We start from the raw sequence: 26,480 nt of genomic DNA, 5'->3' as shown, positions 1-26,480 counted from the left end.
CAACACTAGTAACGAAACAGAAAACCAGGGTATAAAGATGGAATACTAAAAATACTAGTATTTCATATTTGTGACACACTGATGTTGTAAGTCATAACCTCAAAACATATAATTTAAAAACGAAATCAATTAAACATACATTGCTATAAACGTATATTATTTATGTTTAAGAATATATATCATTAATAGTTCTAACATTGAGGAATAACAAAGCATATTCAAGAAAAGAACTTACCGCCAAAGTTTTCATTTTCCTCGAAAACGCAGTATAATGAAAAAGGTTTCAACAGTTCAGCTTCTAACTGCAAACTAACACATTCTCACGAAAGAGAGAATCAGTGCGTAGTAATCTGGAAGGCTTCCGCTAGAATTCAACACGTCTCAGGGCATATTTCACACTATTTTATATTTGTACCCCTATTTCATATTTGTAACACTTCCTCTATTATTATTATTATTATTATTATTATTATTATTATTATTATGCCATCGGCGTAGCTTGGAATCTAGCGAGCAAGGCTCGTGGTCCATGGTTTGGTCCTGGCATAGGTCCTAAACCCGGTTGGACTGATTAAGTGATTGCATTTCTTTTGGGATTTTCTCTGAAAATTAATGAAAATATCAGGTAATCCGATGGCGAGTCCTCGTACTTACTACGCCAAATGCAATCGAGGAGGTGGATTCAAGAAGGGAATGGAACAGCAAAAGTAGGTGTAGAGAAACTAGCTATAAAATTTTGTTATTGTTCCCATTTGTAAGAAGAATTTTATGTAATAAAATAATTTTAATGTTGAAATTGAGTATCCAATGTTGTCCTAAGAACTGTACTCACAAAACCCAAATAGCACCGTTGTTTATTGAATAATGACATGAAAAAATTACGCCCATCTTCCAGAAAAGTCTTATAATTTGTATATGGGACTTTGTTGCACTATTTGTAAATATCACAGTTTGAAAGGAAATAACAACAGTAACTTCCTAAAGTAAATTATAGTGTATCAACAAAAGTGTTATTTACAAATATCTACACCTTGCTAATTTTTTTTTAAATATCGATTTTAAATAACTTAGGCGCCGCTGATAATAAAACAACGAAAAATAATAAGATGAAGAGAAGGAAATGAAATAAAGGTAGAAGCTATGAAGACAAGGTGGAGAAAAATAGAGGAATCGCTATGAAAGGAAATAAATTAAAGGAAGGAAGGTGTCGAATAAAAAAAACAAAATAACGACAGAAGATATCAAAGGAAAGATAAAAAAATATAAGGAAGACATAAAAGAAAATTAAATAACAAAAGATTTTATTAAGAAAAAGAAAGATATAACAAAAGAATTATAAAAAGGAAGGAAAGAAGGCAAAGATGAAAGGAGCTATCGAAGAAAATGTGAGAAGGAAAGAGAATGTCAAGAAGAAAACCTGCAGTAAAAATAAAAGCAAGAAAGAAAAGCTGAAAAAGAAAAAGAAAAAAAAAGTGAAACATAAAAAGCATCAAAAGGGAGGCTAACGAAGAAAAATGAAGAAAAATAAATTGAAAGAAATATGCTAAAAAAGATAAAGTGGGATGAAGAGAAAATGGCAGACAAGTAAGAAAATAAATTATTATGTGAATTAAGGACATAATGTGACAAACCGGATGATACTGTCGAATAGTTCATTTGACACAACTCACGTTATAGCCTAGTCTATAGACACGTTTTAATCATTGTTTTAATAGCGAACCATTGAGATGTTAAAACACTTTTGAACTAGCTCAAACTTCGTTAAAAATAAGGTTTTCGTAAATATAATAATACATCTACATAATTTCTTTCAAGAAATATAAGTTACATTAATATAATCGCCACCACTTTGTCCCTCATTTTTAATAAACCTATTTCAGTATATAAACTACAATCAAGAAGATATAATATTTTTATATGCAATTTATCGCTTCAGCCGACAAAGGAAAAACACCTTTTTTTTTTTTTTTTTGTAAATTCATAGTCCGAAATCGGTATAGGCCAGTTGCCTTTGGAAAATATTTACTTGTAACACGATTTAAACAAATTCTCATATTCAGAATGTTCACAAATGTGCTGTATTTCATGTAATGCAACTGCAGCATTTACAACATGTTTTACGAAAACTTACCTGCCAGAAAGTTTTTTTTTGTCACGGATTTGTATTTACGAACCAGTTTCCGGAATGAAGATAAATCACGGTGACCACACGCCAAAACAACTCGAGTTCTGAATATTATATATATATATATATATAAGACGTGAAAAATTCTTCATTTCATTCTTAATAAGACTGAATAACACCAATTAACATCTACAGGAACAACGCCATTATTTGGGGGAATGAATATGCTTGAATAGCTTTCATTTGTTACATTTCGACATAAGCGTTGTAAAAACAACCAAAATGAAACAATTGAAAGCAATATAGTGACCACTGCCTGCTGGATCACATCCTATGGTTGTTTACGCAGCCATAAGATGCGATCCAGCAGGCAGTGATAGTGACATTAAATGTCATTCTTTTGTTAAAGAAATGCGGCTTTTAATTTATTGTAATATTGTAATTTTTCATGCCCTTTTCATTGTTTCTCTCTTTTATTACTATTCATTACTTATGTTTACATAATCTATATATATATATATATATATATATATATAATTTGAACTGGTAATGGAAATTACGGGAAAAAGGCTGAACGGATTTTAATGAGTGACCCCTCATTTTCATGCCTGGCATCCAAAGTTTTTCGGAAAAGTAGTAGTTTTCAGTGAAATGCCAATTTTCCTACATAATTTTCCTATTTTCCAAAATCCATCTGTTGTCAGTTTTAGGAACTAATTTTATTGAATCACGGCCGACTTGATTGAATTTCAGAACAAAACACACACTACAATAAACAATAGGCTATTACACGAAGGCCATGACCTGCAGGATTGCCGACATATTTAGAGCTCAATTCAATTTATTATTAAAAACTGATTCTGCAGTGTATAATTTTCTGAGTACAGCTGTCTATTGGATATTAAAATCTACGAAACTTGAGGTGGTTTGATGACATTATTACCATTAGAAATTAAATATTATTATAGTTAATATCATGATGCGTCTATTTTTCATTAATTGTACATACTATTGATGCTATATTGATGACATGAGAGTGAAACGTTTTGAGGTTATGTAAGTAAATGTAAAGAATATCTTAATTTAAATCTTCATTTCTATAATTTACTGAGTGACTGCTATATATAAAACTACAAAACTTAAGTAAGATAATAATATTGTTATTAAAAATCAAATATATTTATACTCATTAACCCAGTGGGGTTGGGTCTTTTTCATACACTTAATGGCGGTGTAGTGTAGATATTGATATGTGTCATTGTCTTCAGTATTGGCTCGAGAGAGCGCAAAAATTACAGTTCCTAAGGAAAGATCAAAAGGTATTACTTACTGATAAAATAAGAGGCCTAGAAATTTTGTAGTCTCCAGATCATTTCAGCAAGATCTCTTAGTAGGATAAAATGATTTTACGCTCTACATTTCAAGTTCTACATGCAGCAGCTATACGAAAATGCTATTGTTCGAAAGTTTAGCAACCTGACATTTTTTTAACATTTGCCTACAATCCACAATGACCTGAAATAGTTACTGCTATCGTCCTGACATTGATACTTGCGTTTTCGCGTTGAAACTCAAAAACTGAAGTTGGATAGGTTCAAGAAAAAGTATTTGGCCTAAAAAAATCCATTCAGAGGGAGTATGTTTCATTATTATGGAAGCGAATAACTATCAAAAAGACAAGTATTCTTCACTGAAAATAAATCTGAAAAATTTTTATTTGAACGTCTAACGAACTTAGTTTGCAGCAGCATTTGCTGCACAAGCCATTAGTATGTATGTATATATATATATATATATATATATATATATATATATATATATATTTTTTTTTTTTTTTTTTTGAGGGTATACTGAGTCCGTAAGGACTACCCTCAATTGGGAGCAGTTTGTAAATAAATAATAATATATTAACGAAGTTCTAGCGATTTGAAAATGTCCTGACTTTTCTTCAGTTACAAGTTTAAATTGCTTTCTTTAGGCTATTCATAAAATCATACCTATTTTTCTTGGTATGAATCTTCATTAATTTGCAGTTTATTAACTTCTCTGCTCAAGTGCGTAGGTGATATGCTTTTTCTTAAGTAGGTTATTTTACGACGCTGTATCAACATCTTAGGTTGTTTAGCGTCTGAATGAGATGAAGGCGATAATGCCGGTGAAATAAGTCCGGGGTCCAGCACCGAAAGGTACCCAGCATTTGCTCATATTGGGTTGAGGGAAAACGCCGGAAAAAACCTCAATCAGGTAACTTACACAGATCGGGATTCGAACCCGGGCCACCTAGTTTCGTGGCCAAACGCGCTAACAGTTACTACACAGGTTTGGAAGAGATAGTCTATGCTAATATTCTGTGTGGATATGTAAATAAGATATTTAAAACGAGATAATGATATGAGAAATTATATTTAATTAAAGAAAGAAAAAAGTGTATAAGTGAAAATGGATTGTAAATGGTAATAGATAATAAAATAGGCTACATATAGATACATTTTATACATAGGCAATAATATGTTGTTTATTTTCAGGTAAAACCCCACAAATAACTGTGACGACCTGTAATATCAAGAAGGAAGAGATGGTTTCAGCTAGGATTCCATTTGGTGAGTTTTCTTTTTGTTTTCATATTTTTAATATTAGACTAACCAGATCAGTAATATATTCAGATTCAAATTTGTTTATGAAAGTGTGCATTTTGTAAAATTTAGAGTACGTAGCTTTACAGAATGGAAGTAATATAAATCCGCAATTTCAATTACGAATTACTTGGGGTGAATATGATAAAAATGTCTTATAGACTGGGGGTTGTAAGTGTTCAGTTTTCTTGAGAAAAGATAGTTAGACTTCATTAGCATATTACTTGACAATGATTAAGAATTTGGGCCTGGTTTTCACAGAGATAGAGAAATTGATGTGGAAGAACTTCTTCCTTTTTGCGTTCCTGTGGTCGGTTTTAGCACAAATTGAATGAATAGAGAAGAAATTAAATAAACTTTTGTGATTACGTTCGTCAAAGGAGGTTTGGCGACACTGCAGTAAAGTTTAGGGTTGGGTGTAGGATGTGAGATGGTTCATGAGTCTGGAGTTCAATTCCCTGAGCACAAGTCTTCAACATGAGACGTATTTTTTTTTCTATAGATCGGGCAAATCATCTGAAAATGCCGAATTTTACGAATAAAGAATATCCAGACAGGATACTAATTTATGGTGAAACTAAGTGCAAATCACGTAAAAGATAACTCCTGTAGGATGAAAGATTTCCAGGAACGACCATTCCAAACCAAATAACATTTATTTCAGTTTGCAAGCGAGTTTTTGATACCAGTTGTGTAATAGTAATATGCGTTACAAGAGCGGTACGTTGAAGTTTTCATGTTCGAGGAAAAGTTTGAAAAAGCGAAACGTAGTTGAGCTTTTTTAATTTCCGAGAATTGAAAGAAAACATACCGCTCGTCTATCGTACATTATTTTGTGCGAAGATCGTTTATTACATACCTGAAAGAGGAATTTCTAATTAGTGGCAATGAAATCTCCAACTTGGTTTCTGTTCAATGACGGCAAATTTGGAAAACAAAAATATCTATCTTCAACATTGTTGCTTTAAAATGTTTTCTGTGTTTACTATACTCCAGCAGGCCGTGATATACGCCTGTCTTTTTTTTCCCCCCCAGTCTATGGAATCTTGTTGATTTTTCCACGGCTTCACTAATATTACTTGCATCACGAATGGAGTAACTTTAGTGGAGTTGTAGAGTTTACTTAATTTTTGCAAATATTTAAAAACAATAATTAACAGTGCAATTTAGGTGAAATTGCAGTGGTAAGTTTCCAATTTATAATTATTATTATATTGAACTTCTCTAAAAATAATATGTTAAAAACCTAAAGCAGTAAAATCAATATGTCACTTAAGCGGTAAGAAGAGGGAAATTGTTATGTGTGTTAGGTTGGGAATACTGAATGTGGAATTTTAGACTTACCGCGAGTTGGTTTTGTGCGGAAACCAAGCAAATACAGACGATCTCGCACAATAATGATTATCAGAGTTCCGTTACCCTGGTAATCGGGTAATTCGAGACAATAGAGGTGTTTTTACACGGATGCTTCGAAAAACTAGTTAAAACGATCTGCAGCATGCATGGAAATTAATAGTGCCCAGTTTGAACATTTTCTTTCAAAATTGTATACTGTTTAATGTTACTGTAAGTTGTAAGCACATGACGTAGACCTAATAGATTGTTATTGTTAAATTGAATGCAGAAGTCTTGGATTGAAATGAATGTGGGATTAATTTTGCAACTTTGCGACATTAGTAACAGTAGAGAAATAAAACAATAAATAAATAAAAATTGGAGATTTATCCTTCGAAGTGGTGGAAAAATTCAAATATCTTGGAGCAACAGTAACAAATATAAATGACACAGGGGAGAAAATTAAACGCAGAATAAATATGGGAAATGCCTGTTATTATTCGGTTGAGAAGCTTTTGTCATCTAGTCGTCTGTCAAAAAATCTGAAAGCTATAATTTATAAAACAGTTATATTACCGGTTGTTCTTTATGGTTGTGAAACTTGGACTCTCACATTGAGAGAGGAACATAGGTTAAGGGTGTTTGAGAATAAGGTGCTTAGGAAAATATTTGGGGTTAAGAGGGATGAAGTTACAGGAGAATGGAGAAAGTTACACAACGCAGAACTGGACGCATTGTATACTTCACCTGATATAATTAGGAACATTAAATCCAGACGTTTGAGATGGGCAGGACATGTAGCACATATGGAGGAATCCAGAAATGCATATAGAGTGTTAGTTGGGAGGCCGGAGGGAAAAAGACCTTTAGGGAGGCCGAGACGTAGATGGGAAGATAATATTAAAATGGATTTGAGGGAGGTGGGATATGATGGTAGAGACTGGATTAATCTTGCTCAGGATAGGGACCAATGGCGTGCTTATGTGAGGGCGGCAATGAACCTCCGGGTTCCTTAAAAGCCAGTAAGTAAGTAAGAGAAATAAAAAAATACTCTCACATAAATGTAGAATGCACATTAGGTTTCATTCCCAGTGCACACTTGGAACATAAACATAAATTTGCCATGCTTTATCGAGGATATTTTCACAAAGCAACTAATATGGTATGGGCATATGATGCGAATGAATACGGAAAGATTACCAAGGTTGGCATATGATTGGACCCCATCAAGAAGAAGACAAAGAGGAAGACCTATGACAACATGGAAAAAGGGCATTCTGGAAGCTATGGAAAGAAGACAATTAGGAGAAGAGCTATGGAGAGATAGAGGGCAGTGGTATCTTGCAGTGCGATACATTTATCAGTGACTGTAAATTAATATTTGGCTGTCTGAAAATGTCAAAAGGCATTGTAAACTGACTAATATATATAGTTGTGGAAAACCACGGAAAAACTACAGTCAGGCTGGTCGGTCCGAGAATTTGAACCGCGGATCTCACGAATGCGAGTCCCTTGCAGAACGCATGATCCATCTCGCTTGGTTTTATTATCACCAACTTCAACTTCACCGTCGTCGTCCTCATAATCACACTACCACCACCATCTTTATCATCATCATCATCATCATCATCATCATCATCATCATCATCATCATCATCATCATCGTTGTCGTCGTCGTCATTACCAACTTCCAGAAATATACCCCAGACCTTATGGCCTATAACTATTTACACATTTTTCCGTGTTCCTACACTTGACCCCATTTTCTCTTTCCTTATGATTATTTACAAATGGCTTTTATGGAACCCGCAGGTTCATTGCCGCCCTCACATAGGCCCGCCATCGGTCCCTATCCTGTGCAAGATTAATCCAGTCTCTATCATCATATCCTACCTTCCTCAAGTTTGTTACCCTCTCATCTACGTCTCGGCCTCCCCAAAGCTCTTTTTCCTTCCAGTCTCCCAACTAACACTCTGTATGTTTTTCTAGATTCGCCCATACGTGCTACATGTCCTGCCCATCTCAAACGTCTGGATTTAATGTTCCTAATTATATCAGGTGAAGTACACAATGCGTGCAGTTCTGCGTTGTGTAACTTTCTCCATTCTCCTGTAACTTCATCCCTCTTAGCCCCAAATATTTTCCTAAGCACCTCATTCTCAAACACCCTTAACCTATGTTCCTCTCTCAAAGTGAGAGTCCAAGTTTCACAACCATACAGAACAACCGGTAATGTAACTGTTTTATAAATTGTAACTTTCAGAGTTTTTGACAGCAGACTAGATGACAAAAGCTTGTCAACCGAATAATAACAGGCATTTCCCATATTTATTCCGCGTTTAATTTCCTCCCGAGTGTCATTTATATTTGTTACCGTTGCTCCAAGATATTTGAATTTTTCAACCTCTTTGAAGGATAAATCTCCAATTTCTATGTTTCCATAATCTCGTCACGAGACATAATCATATATTTTGTCTTTTCGGGATTTACTTCCAAACTTATCGCTTTACTTGCTTCAAGTAAAATTTCCTTGTTTTCCCTAATCGTTTGTCAATTTTCTCCTAACATATTCACGTCATTCGCATAGGCAAGCAGCTGATGTAACCCGTTCATTCTTCCCTTATGATTACAAATAAGAATTAAAATACGTTTCTGGAAGCCTGTTCATTATCTTACCACGTTTGTTTTCGTTATCGCAATAGACTATTTTATTCAAATTACAAGTAACTATTAATTTGTCATATTACATTTGTTTCTGAGAGAGTGAATCAAGTTACCAACAGAAGGCTCATCTCAGTAGATCGAATGTTTTTTTTTTTCAATCAATGCCTGAAGAAGAAATTATGACACGGCCTTCTTGATATAAAATATGTAGTATAAGACGATCAAATAACTTTATGATGACAACAGAAAGAATCTGTAGTAGGCTGTGATCGGAAACGAGGACGGCAAAATTAAAACTGGGATAACTTTTACGTTCCCGTGCCCGGGCTCCGGCAAGAGTTTCGTTAATTGTGAATGCTCACATATAAATATTTATTTATTTATTTATTTATTTATTTATTTATTTATTTATTTATTTATTTATTTATTCTGATGTAGTTAAGACCATCAGGTCTTCTCTTCCACAACACCAGGAATACAAATACAATAATAGTAATAAACAGAAAAAAAACATTATATATAAAATAAAGCTACATAAGAAATAAAGAGAGAGAGAAAAAACACTATAAACAAAAGAAAGCCACACAAAAATATACACAGGTTGGAGCCACACAAACTTCAAATGAGTGATTAAGTATCATAATTAATTGTATCCTAACTAATTAACTAACATAAACAAGACACTTGGAATTTTAATCTAGATTTAAAAAAAACACAAATCAATCCTTCTAGCAATACCTAAAAACATTAACTAAGACAACGTTTTCCAATTTAATTTTGAATTGTGATAAAGTCCGGCAGTCCCTGACGCCATTAGGTAACGAATTCCAGAGGCGAGGTATTTCTACAGTATACGAAGATGAGTATAAAGACGTTCTATGATGAAGGATAGAAAGAAGTGCTTGATGTCGGTTTCGAAGAGTTGTAAGAAATTGAAAGCGCGATAACAGATAATTCGGAGTAGAAGTATGCATGATTCTAAACAGAAGACACAGTGAATGTATTGTTCTTCGTTCCTTCAGACGCACCCATGAAAGTAACAATTTTTCCGTTCTCGTTATCGTTTCCGTTCCCGGTTTATTGTGGCCAAGGCCTTAAGATTGGGTGATCAGTAGACTTCGTTGAATTGCCACACGCAGCATGCAATCAGGTTGCCGATGTACGGTAGTATAGAGGAGGTGAGCGACCGCCCGGTCTCGTAATATAAGCAGTTCATGTTAAGAGTTGTGACCGGCCCAAATAGATAGAGCAGCTACAGCTAATGTATATCTATGTAAGCACTTGTTTTTGCATTACTGTGGTTGGACTAGTCAAAGCTTAACATTTGTTCAGTGCAGACAAGAATTCAATCAAACATACTACAATGAAAGTGTTGCTGTTCCAAACAATTGCTCCTGGAATACCCCCGCAGCCAGTCTTGACTCGTTGGGGAACATGGTTGGATGCTGTTAATTATTATGCAGAACATTACAGCAAAATAATGGAGGTAATTGATGCATTGGATAGCACACACAGTTCCGCTGTTGCAGCTGTAAAATCATTGCCTTCTGAATATTGGAAGATATTGTGTTCATTGACTCTAATTTTAAAATCGTGTCCAAAAGCATCACCCTGTTAGAATCTTCTAAACTACAACTCTCAGAAGCCCTTAATATAGTGGATAAAGTATCACAAACCGTTATCCAAAATAACAATTCACTAATTTCAGAAAAAAGTGAAATGTAAGTTGAGAAACATTATTGCTAAAAATTCTGCCTATTCACAACTTCTTATTATAAATGATGTACCATCAGGTCACGACAAGACATCTGAAGTTGGTGTACTAAAAAGTAGTGACTTTTCGTTCTTCAAATATGTATGTATTACATCGTGTGATGTTGAACATACATTTTCCCAAAATAAAAACGGTTTAAGTGACCATCGGAGGAGGTTACTTTGCAGTCGCTCAAAATGTACGTAACTCTTCACTGCAATGCACATATTCAAGGATGATGTGAGTATCTTACATTAAATTTTAAGATTTAATATATCTCACTATAAAATAATTGTGTATTTACATGTTTAGACATTTCCTACTTCAATGATCATTTATTACATTTCTTGAATGCAGGATACAGGCTTTATTGTAACCGCAGTGTACTGGTCAGTGTTTACATTAGAGGCATACTCCATCCGTTGCACGCCTCCTTCTCATACAGTCTATACCGCGTGCGTAGTAAACCATACGATTCTAGTGGCAATTCCACGAAGTCTAGTGATCAGTAATGGAATCTCATTCACATGTCATTCGTCCCTTCGAAAGAATAGCTACCTCACCCCCGCTCCCCTCACCTTTGCTGGTTACAGCGGTATCCTATAGTCCCGTCTCTCTAATTTCCGGCAGCCAATCGCGTTGCAGGTCGGCTACATTTAAAAGTGTGCGTCTTGTGATTCGCTGATTCATTTCTTAAGGCTCGATAAATACTTAATATAATCGCCCGCCATTTTAGCTCTTTAGTTGGCGTTCGCAGAAAGCACACGAAGACGTTATTTGCCGCTCAATTATTTGCTGAATTACATTGCATTTGATTTATTATCATAGGAGTTACGACGTGATAATGTTTAACGGTGTTGCAAATAGATTCCTCGTATGGTAGCTCGGCAACGTAAGAACAAAAATGGCGAATGATAGTACCTACCTAGACTTTATAGAGTCTTCACTTTCTAAGACGTAAGCAAAGAGGCGGAGTCACGCCGGAAATAACAGCGTCGGGACTATAGCAACGCGATGTGATAAAGAAGACGGGCGGACGGGTTTGATTAGGCAGTGCAGCGGGACCGTGCCGCCTCTTTGTGTCACTCTGTATTGGTTTAACAGGGCCTGTTGTTACAGTTCGCAGCCCGGGGAGCAACTAATGAGTCGTGCAGATAGCTGCTGTTGTGTGCGGTCCGGCCCGACACAACTTTGCGGGGCGGACACTGCCACAGCGACACAAGTCCACTCCTGGCTGATGGCTACCTTCACCGCGTCATTACCGTACACTAGGTGACCAGATATCAAAGTCATATTTCGTACTATAGTTACATCGTGAACACAAGAGTTGGACGCTTCCTCAGTAATGGGGAATAGAATTTGATTTTGGGCGAAAATTTTTTATTTACGTCTTATTTTTTCCAATTTATTATTTGGTTTCACTCTTAAAATGGTACATTACACCTGAGTTGTATACATTCTAATTTTTGTATTTTCTGCGCAAAGGTATAAAGTTTTAATTTTAAGCCTCAGTTTCCAAAAGTTTGAGGATTTTGGGACGGAAAATAATGTTTTTTTTTTTCAATTAATTTTTTTCATTTTTACTCTTTGAAATGTATATAACATAAGATTATACTAAAATTATATCCATAGTAATGTTTCGTTGTTTCCGTGGAGGGGATGCAGTAGGCTGTATATATATATATATATATATATATATATATATATATATATATATATATATATATGAAGTCTGACTAGTGTAATATGTATGCAACGGAGGGGGAAAGGAACAGATCACTCTACACATTATCTCCTGGCCTAGTTGCCTCATAAGTGGTGCCTTCTTGGTATCACTTGTGAGGTTCAGACCTATCTTTGGACAGTAAACTATACAATAACATATACCCTATATATAATACATATATATCTTATTTTTACCTCATTTTCCGTATGTATAGTTTCTTCACATAAAAGGAACATTTTTTCAGCTTCTATTTAATCTAGAAAGCTGAAATTTACAGGAATTGTTCATTTGAATGTTGTACTTACATGTACTGAAATAATTTTTAACTTAGAAAGCATGTTGGAAATATTCAGATTGTCAATTAATGTAGATAAACACAATATAATATTTGTTACTCAGTCAAATGACAAATCAATGTAAAATAATTACTTATATTATATGGTCATTAAGTTTTATATACATGAGCTACAAATTGCAAACGTTTTCGCCCATTCAGGCATCTTCAGGCACAATTATACAATATCTCAATATCAAACTATGTAGCTATTACATTGGTGGTAGATAAACTGTTTAAGATTAATGGTGTACAAAACATCTCCATAATTAAAATGTAATATTACAAGTCAGAAATTAAAATAATGTTAAAAACCATGTAGTGTTGTAATTAAACTTCATAATATTCTGTGGAACTCTTGTTCAGTAGAGTCCAATGAGTGATGAATTATGTCTGAAATATATAAATAAATCACTTATAAAACTTAATGACCATATAATATAAGTCATTATTTTACATTGATTTGTCATTTGACTGAGTAACAAATATTATATTGTGTTTATCTACTGAAATAATGTTTTTGAGGTTGTTAAATTTTGGAGATGTTGCAGGCGATAATGTAGGCCTACTGAAAATAGTGAAAAAATATACGAATAGAGAAAAAGTTGGCCTATTTATCAAATTCTCAGTAAGAAACTGAATTAAAGAAAAACTATTGTTTCAGCATAAAGTCAAGTTAGCCTATGTGTTCATAAGCTGTAAAAAAATCAGCTGTTTGTATACCTTCAACAGTTTTCGAGAAAAATTTCCTTACCTAAGACATCATTTAACATTATCAAGATGCACAATTCCGTATCCTCTTAAGCATTTTAAAATTATTTTAAATTCGGTATGATCCATTGTATTTAATCCATTTTATTTATTTTGCAAAGTGAAAGAACAAAATCAAACACTTTTAATAAACTTAATGCTTCCCATTATTTTGGCAGATTCTGTAGTTTTGGACAGTAACCTGTCTTTACAGTTTACAAATAATGAATCTAAGAAAGAACAAAATAATAACTTATCAAGCGTGGAATTTATTCTGTACAGTATAATAGATTAAAAAACAGCCTGTCGAAATGTAAGACAAAACAAGAGTCTACCGTGACATTTAGAATTAATTTTGAAAGATTCCAGAAAGTATGAGTTGTTAATTACCAAGAGAACTTCAGCAATGTCTGTAAGTTCCTCTTGTTGATAATGAATTTTTAATTTATAGTAATAAACACAATTGCTGTGGAATAATTTTATATGAAACAACGACACAAGATGAGGATAGCAGAAGAAATGTCTGAAGAAAGTGAAATAGGTAGAAAGATACGACAAAGATACACTTTTTCACGTACTCTGTTCACGTCTACTTGGAAGATGTACTAAAAACTGTTTTCAAAACATGGGAGGGATGATAATAGGAGGAAGAAGGATAAGTGCATAAGATTTGCTGATGATATGGCGTTGTTAGCAAAAGAGGAGTGATACTGAGGGATATGCTATTGAAGCTATATGACAACTGTGAGTAGTATGGGATGAAGATAAATGCAAACAAGACGAAGACCATGGTCCATGGTTATCGAAAGAAAAATAAAGAAGGTAAATGTGCGAATTCGAAATGAGGCAGTAGAACAAGTGGACAACTTTATTAATCACCGCATTTCATTATTGTAGCACATTAATTTGTTTCCCGTTTTATATTTTATCACAGCTGGCTGGATTCGAAATTACTTTATTTTAAACACATAATTTGAGTCATCCAAGGCCTACTAAAAGACAATTTTTCATGCCGGTATTTTTTTCAAAATACTACACAATGAAAAATTAAAGAAAAATGTAATTCACTGAATGACGCACCGTCAACTGAAGGGCTTTCAACGTTAGAAGCCTTGTTACATAATGGAAGTCAAGTGGTACTTTGTGTGGACGAAAATGGTCTTTTATGGTATATTAATGTGATTATCAATCGACTAACTCTTCTCGATTTCAGCAATACTTTTAGTTCTGTTGATATCGACCTACTTCTTGCAAAGATGAAGATTTCGCACCTTTCAGACAATACCTTGAGTTGCATGGACTCCTATCCATGTGACCATCAACAGTGTGTTTTACTTAATAATCAGTTCTCATCATGACGATGCACAAAGGCGGGGGTGCCGCAGGGCTCTGTATTAGGACCACTAATCTTCTCTATCTATATCAATGACGTATCGGAATCAAAGAACTTATAGTATTGTCGATATAATCTCTATGCTGACCCACCTACAACTTTACATACATTTCAGACCCAATAAACTTAATGAATGGATTGATAAGATGGATTGTGATTTAGCCACTGTTTCCACTTGGGCGGCCAAATTCAGACTTAAGATATAATTATTGGACATAAATGTTTAGTTAACTCTCTTAATAACAGCAGTCTGCCAGTCGTTACACTTAACAACACAACACACCAGTCTCCTATTCATCTCTTATGAAAAAATCTTTATTTATTTTTCGATAATAATCTAAATTGTGCGTCTGACTGAGATTCTGGCTGATATGTACATCTATTATCAGGCAGTACATCTCACTTGCCGGTATGTGTCAGAGGACGAACAATTGAGCATTTCAGAGCAAAAGTGGTGTAAGTCAAAATAAGGTAATGAGGTTTAAAGTAAAAATTCTGTAAAATACAGCGCAGAGTAGCAATTAATATGTCCTTCGTTCTATCCACTGACTACTAATAGTTTAAATAAATTGAATATTAAATGCTACTTTGCGCTGTATCTTACAGAATGTTTACTTTAACCCTCATTACCCATTTTTGACTTACACCACTTCTGCTCTCACGGCTCAGTTGTTTGTATACATCTGAAGTCTGATTAGTGTAATAGGCCTATGTAACTAGTGAGGGATGTATGCAAAGAAGGGAGAAAAAAACTGACCACCATACCCCATTTTATCCTGGCCTAGTTGTCTCATGAGTGATGCTTTGTTCGTGTCATTTGTACGGTCCAGACCTGTCTTCGGACAGTTCACTAAATTGGAATTTTCAAGTTAAAGAAACAATAAAAATCTGTTCCCCCATTCAGTGTTTGAGTTTCTTAAGAAACTTCTTGCCCCAGCAACTGAAACTTATCCTAGTGCAAACCCTAGTAATGCCGCACGTCGATTATTGTGCGTTCTGTTAAGTGACCTAAGTTCTGAACTGTCAGAGAAGCTACAGCGTGTTCAGAATATGTGCGACAGATACATATTCAATATCTGGCGATGTGATTACATATCACCGTCCTCCTGAAGTCTTTCGAGGCTCTCACTCAAGGAACGTAAAAGGAACCTTCCGAATTCTGCACACCTCATCACCAAATTACCTTTCGTTTCGTTATCTATAGGTACTCTAACTACGATTTAAATGGGCCTACCAGTAATCACGATAAGTATGCCCCTTTGAAGAACATCTTGTTTCTCCTCACCTTTTACAGTCTCCACCTCGCGACAATGGAATTCCTTGTCACAAGTATTAGGAGCTGCAAGACAATAAACATCTTTAAAAATAGCTTAAAGGATAACCTCCTTAGCAATTCAATCTAATAATTATACTGACGTTAACGGTCACTGACTGCATTACAATTCTTTAGACGTTCATCCTGATAACTTTGTATATTCACAATTATTCTCATTATAATTTTCTCCAAATATCTAGCATTATTTGAAATATATTAACACTATATGTGTATTAGTTTAATTGTGCTACACAGTTTGTACCTCATTGTTTAATTAATAGTTCATAGTATTTTACTGTAAATTCATAAGTAATTATTCTTATATACAAGTAACTTATCAAAATCAGTTTGCTGTTATCTTTGTAACCTGTAAGATTTACGTTCTGACCTACAGTGTGTTCCGACGATTTCATTAAATGCTGTTTCTGTATTTAAATAGGCCTATAATTTATTTGGAAACCATTGCAATGGATGTTACTTTTGTCGAATAAATTTTCATCTCAAATACGACTTACTACTTATAAGTAATTAATTGCTATTATTATACCGAATTTTATCTACCTTTCCATGCAGTTATTGGCAACACTTCTTCGGTTGGGAGCGGGTAATGGCGGAATGAATTAGGCAATAATAAAATTCATCGCTTTTTCTGTATCAGAAAAATAAATGTGTTATTTAAAATGCACATTCTAAATATCAACTACTTTTACATCAGAGAAAAGATGTAGCAGACCATAAAACTTGCTTGACCACCTCTGTGGTGTAGGGGTCAGCATGCTGGTCTCTTACGCAGAGGGCCCGGGTTCGATTCCCCGTCGGGTTGAATTTCCTGGTTGAGGTTTTTCAGGGTTTTTCCTCAACCGTAAGGCAAATGCCAGGAAATTCGGGCCACAACATCCCTGAATATCACCGGCCTCATTCATCACCGAAATCATATTCATAACAAATCAGTAACATATATACAGTCGCCATCTAGTTCACAACAATAGAATCAGTCTCAACAATAGTACACAAGCCCTCGGATTTCAACCAAAGATTAACTCGCGATATGACCAAAGATGTTAAAGCGAGTATTAAAAAAAATCGCTAATAAAGAAATTGAAGTACATTCACTCCCTTTTAATTAACAAGAAAAGAAGGGGACTTAATTTTGTTTCACTCATTTGCTGACACTTTCTTACCTCCATTTCCCTCTGTTTCCTTCTTGCATATTTTATAATTATCTTGCAATTTGTTTGTTCTTATTTTGCACCAAAAGTAATAGTTCCTGAGCTTTGCCACTAGATGTCGCATATAGCGTATGTGTACACGTACAGCAGTGGAGGAAGAGTATGTTTTCTCCCCCATGATGACGGCGTTGATTTGTTAGAAACCGGGCGGAGAGCAAATGAAATTCTTAATTTAACAAGTAATTAAGTCGCAAGTTAGCTCATTTCACGAAACACGCCTGGAATCCCTTGCAGAATGGCTGCAGCAATGGGGTGGAGGAGGAGACCCTCTGGGGCTTGGAACAGAAGAAAACGCCAGTTGTTTACACAGCGGTTCACAAATTCTCAACACGCATCCTAAGGCGTGTTAATAAAATTTTTGCTCCAGCAATTATTTCAGAGGTTTAACGTGTTGTTATAGGAAGCTTGGAAAACCTTCGCGGACTAATATCATGTAACACTTGGCCTAAATTGCAGCGTGCGGTTTCTGCTAACGCAGCACGAATGTTGGGGAATTCTACGCTTAGATCTTAAAGAGTTAAAATTCATTACCTTAACACTAGCAGCAACCAAAAACTGTATTCAAGACAGTATTCTCATAACACTCAGGAGCGTTCATTGTACAGCCTAAGAGATTATTACACTATAAACGGGTGATAACTATCCATGCACGGAGACCTTTGTGGTAGGGATGGAGGCTACAGCACGTAAAGAAACTGGGAAGGTGGGGTAGAACTACAATCATTGTGGTCACTTGAAGTTTTAATTCTTTTGCACATATTGTAACTTCAAAAATATAAATTGCTGGACATATACAGGGTGATTCACGAGGAGTTACCGCCACTTACGGATCATATTCCCGAAAGCATTTTGAGAAAAAAATTCATATAAACATGGATCATATTCTCAATATTTTCAGAGTTACACTAATTCCAATTTGTTAGAAAATTCCTTTTTCATTTAGTTTTAAGGGGAGGCAGAGGTGAAATTTTGAACAAAACTGAAGAAAATTTGGTTTTTTCCATTTTTATTTTCTTTATACACTATATTTTCATATTCCGATATTAGTTTTTGGTTTTGTGCCCTTTAAAGTATGAAATTAAAACCAAGATAACTGTATTACTATATTATTCCTATAATAAACTAATACTTATCATTATTTATATACCTTCTCTGAACATATAAATAAAAAGAAATATTGAAAATTTCTTACAATATGGTGCATGGAGCATTTTATATCAAACGATATATAGTAAAGTTTTATAAAATTATTAATATTTACAGAACTATTGTACTTAGAAAGTTTAAACTTGGTATGTCCATTACTAATAACATACTTAGTATCCATGATCAATTTCAAACAAATCGGATAAATTTTGTGGATTTTGAAATATTCACCTCTGCCTCCCCTTAAGGGTAAAAGAATATTACAATTAGAGAATGAAACATTCAGAAGTACCGCCATTTCCCATAATTATGGTCCTGGAACACAACTATGGTCCACGATACAACAATTCAAATTTTATACTCCATAATGTAGTAGGCCTACTTCGATATGTTTTGCTGTACTGTAGTTTGAAGTGGATATGGAGAAGGATGGAGCGTGTGAAGTGGACAGACAGAGTAAGAAACGAAGCTGTGTTGGAAAGAGTGGATGAAGAAAGAATGACGCTGAAACTAATCGGGAAGAGTAAAAGGAATTGGCTGGGTCACTGGTTGATAATAAAAACTGCCTACTGAAGGATGCACTGGAAGAGATGGTGAACGGGAGAAGAGTTCGTGGCAGAAGAAGATATTAGATGATATATGGATCATATGCGGAGACAAAGAGCAAAGCAGAAATAGGAAAGACTGGAGAATGCTGGGTTTGCAGTGAAAGACCTGTCCTTGGGCTGTACCCTATGAATGAATGAATGTAGTTTGAAGTCAAGTCACTGCAGCTATCTACGAACGGTCTGTGTTACTTCTACAATGTTCTTTGAATGGTTGTATCGTGGATCATAGTTGTGTTCCAGGACCCTAAGTATAGGAAATGACGATATCTTTAATTGGCTAATATTCTGAAGCTAAAAATGTGTTGTTAATTGCATAGTTGCTTCTATAGAATTTTTTTTTCATTTGTTAACTACGCATTTATCAGAACAAGTGTTACAAATCACGTCATTCTTGTAAACTCTTTAAGACTGTAATTAGGATGCAAAATTGAACTGTAAAGAATCAAGTTGCTAGAAGTCATGTGATCTGTAACAATTGTTGTGATAAATGTGTAAGAATAATGTAATTTTTAGTTAAAAATTAAAAAAAAAAAAACCTGTACGAAGCGACTAAGGAATTAACAACACATTTTTAGCTTGAGAATACTAGCCAATTAAAGAAATGAAACTTGTAAATACTGGGTGTTCATTTCAAAGTGTGTCATGACGTCACTGTTGTTGGGTCACCGATTTGAAGCGAGTTTCAGTTTATATGTTAGAGAAGTTGCCTATTATTTAAGGCGTTCTTCAATCTGAACTTGAGAATGTGTACGGTATAACTTGAACGTCGTAGCAACAGATGGCGGTCTGTACGGTCTGTGTGCTACCATAACCTCTTTCGAACTGTGTTTTGCGCCGGCAAGTCGTACGCAGGGTATTTGTTATCATCGGTTGCGTATGGTAACATTCCACAACACAAATCAAATGCTCCGTGTCCATGTTGACCGTCGAAGTTAATGTCAACAAATACTTAAGTAATCGTCTTAACCCTCTCCCCATATCTCGACAGTACGTATTTCCAAACAGTTCACATTACTGCCACTACCGGCGTTACCGTACGTATCGGCACGTACTCTTCAGAATGAACGCCGTACTTGCTAGCCAACTTCTCTGCCTCTTAGATTATACACCTGAGCTGCGGAAGTGTAGGAAGATTGAATTCTCTAGGCTCATCAGCTAGCCACATGACGGCATGCAGCGAGCCAAGATACATTTTGAACTGAACACCCAGTAGTTCATTCTCTATTTGTAACATTCTTTTATCCTTAAAATTAAAGAAAAGTGTATTTTTTACAACTTCAAATTACTGTAACTCTATTAAAATATTGAGAATAGCACACATGTTTATATGACAGTTTTTGCTCAGAATGTCTTCAGAAATAGCTCCGTAAGTGACGATAACTCCTTGTGAATTTATTTTTTTATTGGGTTATTTTACGACGCTGTATCAACATCTAGGTTATTTAGCGTCTGAATGATATGAAGGTGATAATGCCGGTGAAATGAGTCCGGGGCCCAGCACCGAAAGTTACCCAGCATTTGCTCGTATTGGGTTGAAGGAAAACCCCGGAAAAAAACCTCAACCAGATAACTTGCCCCAACCGGGATTCGAACCCGGGCCACCTGGTTTCGCAGCCAGACGCGCTGACCGTTACTCCACAGGTGTGGACTACTTGTGAATCATCCTGTATAAGATGGAAGGAAACACTGTAATTCACAAGGGCTATAGATCAGATAACTACGAGAAAATTCTGTGAAACAATCTTTTTTATACCATAACACATTCTGCGATTTTCCAGAAAATTAAATCCAAGGTATAAGCCGCGGAATATAAGTATTATTTCGTCTCATAAATAACTCGGTTTTTAAGTAAATTTTATTATTTACGTATTGTAATCTAACATCCTCAGAACATGCCATTCAAAAGTCTTATACGATCAATTTTTATTCAGAAAAAACGGAAAATTTAATGGAATTAAAATTGAAAAATATCATTTTTGGTCGTTTCAGTCTTTAATCTTCCCTTAATAACATTCTGAGTACCTATTTAAACTTCACAATTTATAAATCAGGTCAAATTTGTATTAATTCTGAGATTATAAAGGAAGCCTGTTCTGTGTAATGCAGAAAATGAAAGTTCGTCCTCTTATTTGAGTGCATGTTAAGTGAATTCATTCACCTCTGTCTGTGCTCGCCTGGTTAACCTCTCTGCCTTCGATCATGCTTATTGTACTTGTCAATAAATTTGATGATAGAGAAATGGTATTTGATATATTAAATTTGGTTTATTTAACGACCCTCGCAAATGCAGTGGTTATATCAGCGTCGCCGGTGTGCCGGAATTTTGTCCTGCAGGTTTTACATGCCAGTAAATCTACTGACATGAGCCTGTCGCATTTAAGCACACTTAAATTTCATCGACCTGGGCCGGGATCGAACCCGCATTCTCGAGCACAGAAGGCCAGCGCAAGGGATTATAGATTTTTCGTCTTAAAGTTAAAGAAAATTTTCGAAAAAAAAACCGAAATAGGTAATTAGCCCAAGCCGCATTACAAACCACACTTTATTATATCAGATTTCAAGTCCAACTCATTACCGTCTCAGCTACGTCGGTCATCTTATATCAGGTAGCCTCCTCAATTTCACGTAATGTTGACTGGACCCAGAAATGTTCTGACATTTACGACTAAAATTGAGGAATTCGATCTCTCCAAAGGTTGAACCCGGACTTCTTACAGTCCACAGCTTGTCGCTCTACCAACAGAAGCAACGCGACTCGATATTTTAACATGAAACGTTTATGTCCAAGTAAAATTAAATTTTAAATTATGGTTTATTTAACGACCCTCGCAACTGCAGAGGTTATATCAGCGTCGCCGGTGTGCCGGAATTTTGTCTCGCAGTTTTTTTACATGCCAATAAATCTACTGAACTATACTATAGGCCTACATATATAACAGTTGCCAAAGTAGACAAAAGTTCAGCCAGGTATAAACAACTGGCGATTCAAGGCTGCTTGACGTTCGGGACTTCGGGAGTGATCAATCTCGGCGTCTCGAAACACTCACAAGCAGTCTTTACGTCAATGCCGTGACGTATACAACATTGTCGTGCGGGTTTTCGGCTTTGCGGGCGCTATTAGTCTTGCTTTCTCGATCGCTGTTCATCTCTAATATTCACTAAAGATTTTTTTTATTATTTTATTGGGTTATTTTGCGACGCTGTATCAACATCTAGGTTATTTAGCGTCTGAATGATATGAAGGTGGTAATGCCGTGAAATGAGTCCGGGGTCCAGCACCGAAAGTTACCCAGAATTTGCTCGTATTGGGTTGAGGGAAAACCCCGGAAAAAACCTCAACCAGGTAACGTGCCCCGTCCGGGATTCGAACCCGGGCCACCTGGTTTCACAGCCAGACGCGCTGACCGTTACTCCACAGGTGTGGACTTCACTAAAGAAATAATGTAAAAATAATCATTTATGATACAACACATAAATTACATTGAATTTGTTTCACTCTGTCACATTAGCAAATGTTATAAATAAGACACAATTCCTTAAAAATTTTCCCATAAATATCACAATGACATCCAATCGAGAAGCCCACACCTGTGGAGTAATGGTTAGCGCGTCTGGCCGCGAAACCAGGTGTCCCGGGTTCGATTCCCGGTCGGGGCAAGTTACCTGGTTGAGGTTTTTTTCGGGGTTTTCCCTCAACCCAATACGAGCAAATGCTGGGTAACATTCGGTGCTGGACCCCGGACTCATTTCACCGGCATTATCACCTTCATCTCATTCAGACACTAAATAACCAGAGATGTTGATAAAGCGTCGTAAAATAACCCAATAAAATCCAATCGAGGAGATAAACGTTTCATGCAATTACAGGGATCCTATGAATCTACTGTCGCTTTTTAAGATATACACCATCCTATTTTAATCGCATAGTCCTGTCTGCTAAGGTATTTTTACTTTAAAAAGTTAGATGTTGTGTAAGTTTCTTGGGTCATTTTTTCTTTTAGATTTACAGGCCTTAACTGATTTTTCATTAGCTAACAAATAGGGTTTATCGAAGAGAAGTAATGTCTCTTTTTGATAGATTGTCTTTTGCTTCATCACAGTCCCTCTGTCTCTCTTTGTCTCCAAATGAACTCGAGGAACGCTCTCTTGAAGAAATTCCGTTGCTGCAGACGTTACGTTTCTACTTAATTGGGCCATAATCCCCTAACACAGTGTCTACTAATTTAAAACGAAACTCCGCGAGTTTATTTTCTGCTAAATAAAAGCTACGGAGGGATTTTCCTTTTGCCTCAGCAGCAGAAAACAGTTCCCTAAAGACATTGTGGCAGTAGAGAAGCTGTAGTTACACAAATATAACATCGTAATAATTAATTCTTTATACAGCAGGGAGGGAGAGAGACGGGGAGGGTGGGGCTTGCCGGAGGTGAGAGAGGAAAACGAGAATATTGGATCTATTAAAGTAAGACTTTATTAAAGTATAACTGGCGTAGGAAGAAGGAGCCGGGAATGCGGCGGGGAGAGGGGACAAGCAGCCGAACTCTTTAGTAATAATCTCTTAATTGTGCCACCAGGAAAGTTTTACAACTTTAATTTCGAGCTTGCGATGGCTTCCTCCGCTCCTCATCCACTGTCTTCTTTCCTCTCCTCTCCTTTTTTCTTCCCTATTCTGTCGTCGCTTATATAAGGCTCACATAAGCACTGAGGCTCCTCTGTAATGAAGCAGGCAAAATACCACATTAAGACTGCTCAAGACTGCTTCTGGGCTAAAAATGTGGCGATAACTGTTAAGTCGGTTGGCACGACTGCTGTGGATATTCTCTGAAATTTCCATTTGAGTAATATACAACCGTCCTCAAGTCCGTCGTTCCAGGGTTCCATAACGTACCAGATAAAATGGCGGATTCTCGCTCAAAATATCTTTTAAGAAGATTTTTGTGTGTGAGAGAATTTTACTGTTTTGTTTGTGAACGACGCATCACGAGTTATTAAGCTGCAGGCATTCATAATGACCAGTAGACAACGCCGCATATTTTAGATTAATCCACAAGGCTAGCGGAAAAATTATATTTCTTCTGACTGTCAAAGATTTCAATGCAAAGAAATGCACTTAATGTATTTTAATTATATTTTATTCCACCATACTGTAATACGCTACAAAGTAATGGTTATGTCTCATGACCAGAACATTGTACGAAATGGAAATATAAAAATTGGAAATTTATCCTTTGAAGAAGTGGAAAAATTCAAATATCTCTGATCAACAGTAACAAATATAAATGACACTAGGGAGGAAATTAAACGCAGAATAAATATGGGAAATATCTGTTATTATTCGGTTGGGAAGCTTTTGTCATCTAGACTACTGTCAAAAAATCTGAAAGTTAGAATTATATATATATATATATATATATATATATATATATATATATATATATATATATATTGGCTACTAGGCGGAACATTGTTTTACCATTAAGAGAGCAAACATTTTTCACAACGGCAGGTTTAAAAGATAGTGTTAGCCTAGTACCGAGATTATGTAACTTCAGAATAAAAATTCTAACTGCTTATGTATTATATTTCAACCGATTCTATGTATAAAGATTTGTTTGTTTGTTTTTTTTTTATTTTTTATTTTTTTTTTTATTTCTTATGTAGACATTTCTTGTATGCAGACAGAAATACACCAAAACATGAACTTTGCTCATACGTTTGTCCCTCATTCTTTAGGCCTATATCTTCTATGTAATTTAATATAAATAAATATAAAAAATCAAACGAATATCAAATGCACTTACTACTAGTCTTGTATCGCAATACAATATTATGAAAACGATAAAATAAGCTGTAATAATAATAATAATAATAATAATAATAATAATAATAATAATAATAATAATAATAATAATAATCCGTGGCGCTACAGCCCGTGAAGGGCCTAGACCGACCAGCCGGCTGCTGGCCTCACGCCCACATGCCGAAGCAGAGGTGGACGATCATCCAACCAGAATGGAGGTACCGTGTGTTAGCACGATGATCCCCCCAGCCGTTATAGCTGGTATTCGCAACCGGATTTCGCTACCTATCGTAGCTCCCCAAGTACATCACGATGCTGGGTGGGCACCGGTCCCATACACTGGCCGAAATTTCATGAGAAAATTTCTTCCCCATGAGGACTCGAACCAGCGCGCATTCCGTAACGCGAGTCCTAGGCGGGATGCCTTAGACCACGACGCCACGGCGCGGGACAAAATAAGCTGTAATTACTAATTATTATGGGTACATAAAAGTATAGTATTTTAATAATAATAATAAGAGCCACCGCCTGACCGTGAAAGGAGCGGACCCGGGTTCAAATCCTGATTGGGGCAAGTTACCTGGGTTGAGATGTTTTCCGGCGTTTTCCCTCAACCCGACAAGAACAAATGCTGGGTAACTTGCATCGTTAGACCCTGGACTCATTTCGCTGGCATTGTCATCTTTACAGACGCTATATAACTTACTATAGCAGTTGAAAACGGTATGGCATAGTTGCGCCCCGCGGCCAATTGGGAGGCCTAGGCATGGCATAGTTGCGCCCCGAAGAAATCAGGTAGCAGAATGGACATGGCATAGTTGCGCCCCGAAGAAATCAGGTAGCAGATGGGACATGGCATAGTTGCGCCCCGAAGAAATCAGGTAGCAGAATGGACATGGCATAGTTGCGCCCCGAAGAAATCAGGTAGCAGAATGGATATGGCATAATTGCGCCCCGATATGCACAGTACACACGAAAGGATTGTCATACAATAAATAAATTACTTAAAAATATTACAGTGATAGCTACATTAAAATCAGATAGGCCTAGCATATGATCAATTTTGCTATTTAAAATAACACTTTTTAATTGATCAATGATCACACACAATAAATGAACTGCATTTTTGTTTCTACATCGATATCTTAACCCTACGGTACAGAGTTTCGAAAATTGAAACTTAGAACCATTGTGAATTATTAACTCTTTACCCTTTTCACTAAACTTGACATTCATTTTAAATTAACCTCACTATACGCCACAGACGGTGTGAAAATCACTAATAAAATGTCAAGATTGCTAAGGCCCCATATTCCAACGGCTCACTTATTTGAATATGTCAGTTAGTAAAATACTGCCAACTTCATGGTGTTCATTTTAACAGTACGCTATTGATAATCACTGCACAAACAGTAGAAAAACAGTTAAGTTAAAAAAGTTATGTTTTATTTAACGATACTCGCAACTGCAGAGGTTATATCAGCGTCGCCGGAATTTTGTTCCGCAGGAGTTCTTTTACATACCAGTAAATCTACTGACATGAGCCTGTCGCATTTAAGCACACTTAAATGCCATCGACCTGGCCCGGGATCGAACCCGCAACCTTGGGCATAGAAAGCCAGCACTATACCAACTTGCCAACCAGGTCGGAAAAACAGTTAATAAAGTACTG

At 35.8% G+C, this 26,480-nt stretch overlaps 1 protein-coding gene across 1 annotated transcript in view; it reads right to left on the bottom strand.

The window, feature by feature from the left end:
* LOC138702660 (uncharacterized) overlaps positions 1 to 26,480 on the bottom strand; it is a 552,147-nt gene that overhangs the window by 457,996 nt on the left and 67,671 nt on the right. The window contains exons 2-3 of the mRNA XM_069829987.1: positions 15,999 to 16,052; positions 7,651 to 7,780 (exon numbers count right to left, since the gene is read on the bottom strand). Coding sequence (XP_069686088.1) covers positions 7,651 to 7,780; positions 15,999 to 16,052 — 184 coding nt within the window. The remainder of the gene's footprint in view (positions 1 to 7,650; positions 7,781 to 15,998; positions 16,053 to 26,480) is intronic.

The sequence above is a fragment of the Periplaneta americana genome, chromosome 7, assembly GCF_040183065.1.
Source record: "Periplaneta americana isolate PAMFEO1 chromosome 7, P.americana_PAMFEO1_priV1, whole genome shotgun sequence".
Taxonomy (NCBI): Eukaryota; Metazoa; Arthropoda; class Insecta; order Blattodea; family Blattidae; genus Periplaneta; species Periplaneta americana.
This window is presented reverse-complemented; position numbering and strand designations above follow the sequence as displayed.